We start from the raw sequence: 10,000 nt of genomic DNA on the forward strand, positions 1-10,000 counted from the left end.
AAACACCCTTTTAAACGAAGTCAAGTCGTAGGAAGATGGAAATACAGAAGCAGGTAGGGAGTTGTAGAGCTTACCGGTGAAAGATATGAATGATTGTGAATACTGGTTAACTCTTGTATTAGAGAGCTGGGCAGAATAGAGATGAGAGGAAGAATTAATTACCATTACTACTACTACTACTACTACTACTACTACTACTACTACTACTACTACTACTACTACTACTACTACTACTACTACTACTACTACTACTACTACTACTATTTTTACTACTACTACTACTACTACTACTACTACTATTACTATTACTACTACTACTACTACTACTACTATTACTACTACTACTACCATTATTACCACTAATACTACTACTATTATTACTATTACCATTACTACTACTACTACTACTACTACTACTACTACTACTACTACTACTACTACTACTACTACTACTACTACTACTGGTTATGGAAAAATAATAATACAACTTCAACAAGTAAGTACTACCTTCCTCCTAGTCTACCCTTCCTCTCTCACATTCCTCTTTCTAATCCCTTAATTGAATTCTCTTTTCTGTCTCCTCCCTCTCTTGCACCTTATTTTTCTCTCTTTTATACTTCATACCATCTGATACTCTGTCTTTACTCTCACTTTTTTCTCTCCTCTAGCTCTCTCATCGCTCTCCTCTTCCTCTTGTGTTTCATGCCTGTTCCTCTTGTTGTTGTCTCTCACCTGTTCTTTTCTTAATACCTGTTATTCTCACTTTCCACTCACACCTGTTCTCCTTTCTCCCTCTCTTTTCACTCATAACTGTTCCTCTTATATTTCCTTCTCTTCTTTGTTCCTCTCCCTTTTCTTTCATACTGCTTTCCTCTTGTTAGACTCTCTCTCTTTCTCCTTACCTCTGTTCCTCTCTCTTTTCTCTCACACCTGTTTTCTTTCTTCATTCAGAGTTGTTCCTCACAGTGATTCTTTTTATCTGTGTTCATCTCTTTTTTACCGTTAATATCAATTGAACTTCTCTCTCACTTGTCTCCCCAGCTCTCTCTCTCTCTCTCTCTCTCTCTCTCTCTCTCTCTCTCTCTGCCCGTTTCTCTTACTTTTCTTACATATGAATTTCTCTTACTTTCCCCCATTTACATCTAACTTCTGCCTGCGTTCTCCTACCTGTTTTGCTTTTTATTTTCCCTAACGCCTAATTTCGTTATTCATTCGTTCTTTTCTTTGTATTCTTTTATATCTAGTCCTCTACTTTACCCTTATATATTTCTACTTTCCTTAATCTTTCTTTCCCCTTCCCCTTCATATATTTCTTTAGCCTGCTCACATTATTACTGCTTTATCTTACCCTAGTATAATCATTCTGCCTTCCTCAACCTTCCTTTTTCCTCATACATGCTCCTCTACTCTTCCCACACACATAGTTTCTAGCTTATCCTCACACAATGTTACTGCTATCCTTGTCTTTTACTTTACAATGCTCTCCTTACTCCATACCTATGAGCAAGTAGATCGTGCCGAGAAGAGCGTGCCACAGAGGGTGAGGCACTTCAAACTGGTGCCAATGTCGATGCACCTTGTGGCAAACATCTGGTGGCACCCGTGACGCCAGAGAGTGATTGACGCCTTCCCAGTCACGCCACCTTCTGTGTTGAGAGAGAGAGAGAGAGAGAGAGAGAGAGAGAGAGAGAGAGAGTAGTAGTAGTAGTAGTAGTAGTAGTAGTAGTAGGCGGAAGAAAGGAAGAAAAATTCTTAATCTTTTATAATTTTGAGTAATGAAAATGCAAAAGTGTGTGTGTGTGTGTGTGTGTGTGTGTGTGTGTGTGTGTGTGTGTGTGTGTGTGTGTGTGTGTGTGTGTGTGTGTGTGTGTGAAGAGTTATTTTACCTGAGGATTAACACTTCTCTTATACTGTCAAAATAATTCCCATTATTTTCTTTTGCACGCATTTCTCATATTAAGTTATAGTTTCTCCAATAGTACATGTCATATAAGATGTTGCTTCGTGTCTGGTGGTGTGTGTAGGTATGCAAGTGTCACACCACCTCCTGCATCGAGAGAGTGGGAATAGGAGAAACTGTACGTGGTGTGAGATACTGAGAGCACGGGTTGTATTGCTGTGTGTTGGGTGCTTTGTGTAGGTAGGGGAATGTCATGTTACCTCCTGCATTAAGAGAGAAAATGAGCAAGGAGGAGAGATAAAATAAAAAGGCACATGCTGAATGATATTAAAAAAAAAAAAAAAAAAAAAACAGGATGGTGTTGCAGTGTTTGGTGGTGTAGATACAGAAAATGTGTGTATGGGAGTATATTGGAATGATATTTTCATAGTCAGCCACTGTATTACCCGGAGATTCTTAGGAAAAACAAGCTTCAGGACACTACAGTAATTCTCTGGCTTCCGTCTCTGTATTGGTCCGACATCATAGTGGAGATTTTTTCATTGTAATTTTTCTCTGCCATTGCTGGTGCTCTTCCTACATAAAAAAAATAAATAAAATAAAAAAACTATACCATATTTCTGTAAATTTAATTATAAAGTCAATGAAGCAGAGTCTTCCTGGAATGAAAGGAGGCAGTGAATTTTGTGAATTACTCTGTGTATTATGTGAGTTGGACGATAGGCGGAATAATAAAGAGGAAATAGAAATGACAGTATAACAGCATATGTTCTGACCAGACGGAAGATAGTAATGTTATAATAGGAGCGTGTTGTAGAAGTTATTGATGAATGAATGGCAAACATGAGAGTGTGGATATAAGGAAGTACTGTTGACGAGGGAAATAAATATGGACTGGTAACAGGAGAGGGAAAAAAACTGATAGACGTATGAAAATGTACTCTACTGATAGAAAAAAAAAAAAATCGTGGACAAAAGTGGAGAATAAAAAAGAATGTCTATTATAGAGAAGAGGATAGAGATAATGTGGTGTGTGTGTGTGTGTGTGTGTGTGTGTGTGTGTGTGTGTGTGTATTTACCTAGTTGTATTATACAGGGTTCGAGCGAGGCTCATAGTGTCCTGTCTCTATATCTCCATTTATCTAATTTTTCCTTAAAGTTATGCACATTATGTGCTGTAACAACTTCATTATCCACCGTTCTGTGTGGAAAACTGTATTTTCCAATATCCTTCACACACTGCCTCATTCTGATTTTCTTTTCATGTCCTCTTGTCCTTTCATCTTCTTCTGTCAACAGCACAAGGTCTTCTTTGTATATCTTTTTTTTTTTCTTTTTTTTTTCTTTTGTGTATGTGTGTGTGTGTGTGTGTGTGTGTGTGTGTGTGTGTGTGTGTGTGTGTGTGTGTGTGTGTGTGTGTGTGTGTGTGTGTGTGTGGAGCGAGAGCACTTTGTAGTGAAATATAGAGAGCATTATGCTGAGGTGTGAGTGTGTGAGAGAGGACGATTCTGTGTTACTTTGAGAGTGCAGCCAAGAGATATTGGAAAGTGAATGACAGAGTGCAAGAGTGTGAGAGGTAAAGATGTGAGAGAGAGAAAACATTATTGCGTGCTATTTTGGGGCTTGTGAGAGCAATAAAATCATCAGTGAGTGAGTGGGTAGGTGGGTGTGTGCGTGTGAGTGAGTGAATAGATGCGAGAGGAATTAAATGAATGCGTCAATGAATAAACGAGAATGATTGAGTGAAAGAGCTATTAGGCAAGTCAATGAGTAAGTGAATGAATGAATGAATAGGTGAGTGAGTGAGTGGGTGAGTAACGCGAGTAGCGAGAGGAGGTTAGGTAACAAACTGGTGAGTGGTAAAAGGAAAAAGTAACATCTCTCTCTCTCTCTCTCTCTCTCTCTCTCTCTCTCTCTCTCTTGATTTAGTTACATATCTTGTTTTTTCTTCCATTACATGTCACGTGTCACTTGTGGGTGTTTTGCTTCATGGACTGTGGGCGGGACGGAGGCAGTCACCTTATCAAGCTTACCGGAGGAGAAGATCAAATCTAAAATGTTTTTCAGTAATTCAGATAAGAAAAAAATGAAATATGAAGGCCAGAGCTATGTTACTTTTTTACACTTTGTTACTAGAACGTGCTGAGTGGCTGTTGGAATAGTGCAGAGTAGTTAATTATCTGCTCGGTACGGAGTAAACAAGTAATCGGAGCGTCAAGTGAGGCGACCACGACACTGAGGGCTTGACGCTAGGCAGTTCACCAACCACCACTGACGGGCTCACCATCACCTCTTGCCCTGTCCCTCGCCAAGGCCCACGTGTCGCTCACCACCGGCTTCCCTCGCTGTCTGCCGCCCTTACCATTCTGGCGGCCCTTCTTGTCACCGCGTGGACACAACACACACCACTCATCACCACAGCCCAGCGGCCCCCCACTTTGGTGCTTCGTGTCAAGTGACTTGTGGTGTATTGTAAATAAACTCCAGTTACGGGAACATCCTGCTTTCACTTACACACCACCATAACGTTACACGCTTATTTTCCCTCATCCTTCACGGTTTCCTTCCTTCACCAATATTAAATGTCTAATGAAAAACAAAAGAGAAAAAAACGTATAAGTACGTGTGAAGATTGGAAGGTTCACTACATCAGAGACGAGCATAACGAAAAAAATTGAATAAATAAGAGGAAAGAAGATAGGCTCTTAAAGGGGAAAGTGAGAAAGAAAGGAAAAGGAAAGATAATTAATTAACAAGCAATTACTCCAAGAAATAGGTAAAATCCATAGTAACAATGAAATTAAACATACTCCAGAGAGAGAGAGAGAGAGAGAGAGAGAGAGAGAGAGAGAGAGAGAGAGAGAGAGAGAGAGAGAGAGAGAGAGAGAGAGAGAGAGAGAGAGAGAGAGAGAGAGAGAGAGAGAGAGAGAGAGAGAGAGAGAGAGAGAGAGAGAGAGAGAGAGAGAGAGAGAGAGAGAGAGAGAGAGAGGGATGACATGGAGATTAGAGTGAGAAGGAGCTCATGGAAGATGACAGAATCGAGAGAATTTGGAGATTACTAAAGAGACAGATCGTATTAAGCCTCTCAGGACCATTTTGATAACAACAGTTGAGTTCTACCCATTCCCAGCCAAGTTAGAAGCTTGCTCGGAATTGGAGATTTGGGAAACTTTTTAAAAATTCTACATGACCGAGAAATTAATTCGGTGCCCCAGGTGAATATGTGTGGGGATAAAAGAGAGAATGATGCGTGATTATCAAGAGAGAAAATTATTTAAGGAACGAGGAAGGCGTGAGAATGGAAAAAAAAAAAGACTGAGAATGGAAGAAAGGGAGGGATGGAGAAAGGATAAGAGGATATATTTACGTCAAGAGTATAAGGACATTCTGAGAGGCAAAGTGGAAGCCCGTGATAAGAAAGGTAAAGGAAAGGTAAAGGAAGTATCAAATGAAAAAGGTGCATATCATTGTTGGAAAAAAAGAGCTGGAAAGACGTGAACTAAAGCCGAAAGGAGTTCTGAGCAATTTACGTGGGATGAGAAACATATGAGATGGAAACTGGAGCGCGGAGTGACTTTTATTATAAGGATGACAGCGGGAACAGGTAGGGGAGGTAGGTTCACTCGTATTTCATAACAAAAGAACAAAACCCTGAAACTAGCGGAGAGCCTTATAAGCGAGGAACGGCGTAAAGTGAGACAGGCTTGGGGAGATGGCGGATCTGGCAGCCATTAGGAAGTCAACAGAGGATAGGAAGCGTTATAAGGCGTAATGTGGACGACTCACCGCGATCAATTTCCGATGGTTACCTTGAAGTCTCAAACGAAGCGTGGCAGCAAGACTCACAGATATGAACCCAAGACCTACTGTACAAGAGGAGCAATAAGGAAGGAGTGCTTTACTTACCTATTGCTCTACAGGGAAGATTGAGGGGCAGCTGGTGGATCAATGTGAGGAGTGAGCTTTAAGGAAGAAGCGGTAGCCATGGTAGCATATTAATTCGGATGCAGCGTCGTTACCGCACTAGAGATTGCAGGGAAAAAAAGAATCGGCTGCGTACGTGGGAAGGTCATCAATGCATGTAGTAGCTAGAAGTAAAGGAGGCAGGGAAGATACAACGGTAGAGAGTGCTGGCAAGGCCCATGATATCAATCCATCACTCCTCTAAAGAACCTTATGGCGGTGGAAAAAAGTGCTCCTTATTCTGATTTAAAGAGATTATTGTTTCTTGCAGACTGTGGGTGGGATTGAGAACGCCGTGATGAGGAAGAACAAGGGAGACGCAAATGTACCGGCGTTCGATCTCGATGGACTACTTTTACCAGGCTGTAGTGGAGATCATTGGAAGTTTCAAGGGTGTCTTCATGACTCTAGCAATAGTTTGACAAGGACTGCGTACCCCCAAAAAACTAATAATAACGGTAAATGACAAAATACAAATAACCAACTTTTTAAAACACCCAGTAATAAGACTCTCTTAAAAAAAATAAATAAATAAATAAATAAAATAAAATAAACAAATAAATGAATAAATAAATAAAAAGTGAATAGATAAATAAACAAACATAAATAAAATAAATAAAGAAATAAACGAATAAAAATAATAAATAAAGATAGTACGCGAGCATCACTATTACCTGGAAACCTGAGAGCGGGTGTTTCCGGGAAGACGGCAATCTGGAGCATCTTTCTTGAGTTGCAAGTGGTCGCAATGAGCAATGAGCAGGTAAGTAGAAACTAATTATACCACAAGAAAAATATATATAGTACATTTCAGTTCTTAACACAAGCGGATCTACAATCTTTTTCAGACTTTCATTTGAATGTCTTTAAGCTACAACAAATAAATAATTAGAGAGAATAGTTTGAAAATATAACCAACGGGTACTGGTGTTACGATAGAAGGGTACATACTTTCTATTAATATAGCAATGTTAAAGAAGAAACAAAAAGCGAGGAAAACTACGTGATAAAGTCAATGAAAGAAAATAAAATCTATGAGCACTGATATTAAAGGAATGAAGGATATTTTTTTTTCTATTTCTACCATGTGGGCTTTTCATGGAATCTATGGGCTAAGGGGGATACTTTTTGGGATACCTCCTATCTTAAAGCCCACCCGCCAGGAAACCGTTGCCCCTAGTGAGGAAGCCCAAACTGCACTCAGACCGTGGACAGGTAATGTTAAAAAAAGTTATAAAGGAAGAAATGTTAGTGTAATCTTCGGTTACTGACATTTGGCGGCAAGGATATCAATGTTTCTCAATACTGTAATATCAAAGAAGACCAAAAACCAATGTAAACCATAAGAAAGAAAAAAAACTTTTATATACCTGTGGGAACATTATAAATGCCTATACGTATTCCAATGTATATTTTGCAAAGTTTAACCCCTTTAATACCATGACGCGCTTTCATATCCATTCTGCTTACTATTTGGTGATTTTATACAGCTTCAGAAATTTATGTGGAGGATGAAAATAGTGAAGACTGTGGTCATTAATCTTCTGACCTTCATAGATCCTTCCTAATGTCAATAAAATGGTATCATTGTACCCAAACTCAAGGTAAAAATGCGTTCCAGTACTGAAGGAGTTAGGTGCAACATAAGCGTACAAGTAGAAGAGTATGAAGGGACACGGGTCTCAAGCTAGCAACACAGGGAGTCTACCTACGTCAATGAATTTTATATCTGTTATTTCCTTCACGCCCGCTCGGGTTTCCTCTAACTCGATAGCATCCATTGAAACCTCATTAATTCAGAAAGGCAGCGAGACGTGGGCGGGAGAGAGAGGGAGAGAGAGAGAGAGAGAGAGAGAGAGAGAGAGAGAGAGAGAGAGAGAGAGAGAGAGAGAGAGAGAGAAAATTTGTGATAGTATGTAAGGGGTAAGGCTATTTATAAGTATTCGAAGGATGAAAGAGAAGATGAAAAGACGTTGAAAGAGAAGTTAAGATAATGAGAGACAGGAAGGAAAAGAAAGAATATTCATGAAATGTAATGTAAGACTGGCATGTGTGTGTGTGTGTGTGTGTGTGTGTGTGTGTGTGTGTGTGTGTGAGTGAGAGAGAGAGAGAGAGAGAGAGAGAGAGAGAGTTTATAGTGTATAGTTGAATTATATATATATATATATATATATATATATATATATATATATATATATATATATATATATATATATATATATATATATATATATATATATATATATATATATATATATATATATATATATATATATATATATATATATATATATATATATGAACAGATAAATAAATGAATAGGTAAACATACATAGACAAATAAGTGGACAAACTAACAGGTAGGAATAGAGAAACTGGGTTGAGAGAGAGAGAGAGAGAGAGAGAGAGAGAGAGAGAGAGAGAGAGAGATTTCTAAGCATGTACCAGTTTCCTTGTCTTCATCTAATTCTTACCTATTCCGTCTTTCAACCCCACTCCCTCCAACCACCAGCACCACCACCACCACCTTCACCACCACCACCATTACTGCTCCTAATTTTGCTGTTAAAACACGTGTAGAAATGCCTTATGTATAGCAAAACAATATCCTGCTCTATGTGCGCACTACGCCTATGCTGCCCTGTGTTGCTCTGCCCTGCCCTGCGTCTGCCCTGCTCTGCGCTGCCCTGTGTCTCTATGTGTGCCCGGCTTAGATACGTTTCTCTCTCTTAGGTGCAAAATTTATGTTGTGATTTGCATATTATGTACCTATGTAATGTTGTGCCGTTTCGCAGTTCCACCATCTCTCTCTCTCTCTCTCTCTCTCTCTCTCTCTCTCTCTCTCTCTCTCTCGTTGTAGTAGTAGTAAAAATGTGCAATTGTGTTATAAATATGTTTTGTATCTTAATCTCTCTCTCTCTCTCTCTCTCTTTCGAATAATAAAAATGTGCTGTGTTGTATATATTTTTGTATCTTAATATTCTCTCTCTCTCTCTCTCTCTCTCTCTCTCTCTCTCTCTCTCTCTCTCTCTCATTCACTAGTAGTAAAAATGTGCAACTATATCATATATCAGGAAAAACGAGAAAAATGAAGGACAAAAATCTTTCTCGACAAATAAAACTTCCACAAACTTTCTGGAGGCATGATTTTCTGGTTGCCTGACTCACCGACTGACTGACTGACTGACTGACTGACTGACTGACTGACTGACTGACTGACTGACTGACTGACTGACTGACTGACTGACTGACTGACTGACTGACTGACGGTCTGAGTGGTTGATTAAAATGCCTTAGTGACTGGCTGAATGACTGATGGATTGGCTGAGTGGCTGAATGAATAATTGGCTGCATGACTGACTGATTAAATGAATTAGAATAAATTTGCATGACGTAATATCTCGGTGAATGACTGATTGACTGGTGGACTGACTCGCAGGCTCACCGACAATTCTGACTGACTAATTGATGAACATATTACTTTGTTGAATATCCTAATAAACTGCTGAATAAGTACCGACTGATTACGAGGCTGACATTTGATGGTTGACTGAGTAAATGAGTAAAAATGGGTAATAAATACCAGGATGACTGAGAGATTAACTGATTGACTCAACACCTGACTCACTTACAAGATAGCTGATTGAGTGAATGGATGACTGACTGACTCATTAGTTGACTAAATTACGAATTCACTGTGTAGCTGTATACGTTATCATTATCTTTGCAACTCCGACTGATACATTATTTTTCCATTGTAAAAAAAGGCACCATCAAGGACAACAAAAAAAAAAAAAAAACATGAAAAAGATCCACTAAAGTGACTGGACTGCATAATCAATGCCTTTCTTATGGACTGAATTAAAGATACACTAATTACTCGATCAATAACCTCATCCACTGATAAACAAAATTTAATGCTAACTCGTGCACGTCCTGACTTACTGAGTGTCTGTGTAAAAAACTGACGGACTCCAGGGCTGGTATGATTCATTGTCGTGTTGTATTTCATGATTGCCAAATTGTATATTGAGCAAATTGATCTCCTGACTGACTGACTGTCTGACTGAATGAATGAATGAATGAATGAAAAATCAATTTGCTGACTTACTGGTCTGACCACAGAAAGGAGTTGAA

The 10,000-nt window shown here is 39.1% G+C and overlaps 1 protein-coding gene across 9 annotated transcripts in view; it reads right to left on the reverse strand.

The window, feature by feature from the left end:
• The window catches only part of LOC123508920 (rhodopsin-like), a 56,160-nt gene that overhangs the window by 15,506 nt on the left and 30,654 nt on the right, over positions 1 to 10,000 (reverse strand). For 7 of the 9 annotated variants that reach the window (XM_045262954.1, XM_045262955.1, XM_045262953.1 and 4 more), the window contains 2 exons: positions 9,975 to 10,000; positions 1,498 to 1,646 (listed from right to left, as the gene is read on the reverse strand). The exon at positions 9,975 to 10,000 is cut by the window's right edge and continues 43 nt beyond it. In XM_045262954.1, the coding sequence (XP_045118889.1) occupies positions 1,498 to 1,646; positions 9,975 to 10,000 (175 nt within the window). The remainder of the gene's footprint in view (positions 1 to 1,497; positions 1,647 to 9,974) is intronic. The other 2 variants (XM_045262957.1, XM_045262956.1) reach the window with 1 other exon arrangement.

This window comes from Portunus trituberculatus, chromosome 25, assembly GCF_017591435.1.
Source record: "Portunus trituberculatus isolate SZX2019 chromosome 25, ASM1759143v1, whole genome shotgun sequence".
Classification (NCBI taxonomy): Eukaryota; Metazoa; Arthropoda; class Malacostraca; order Decapoda; family Portunidae; genus Portunus; species Portunus trituberculatus.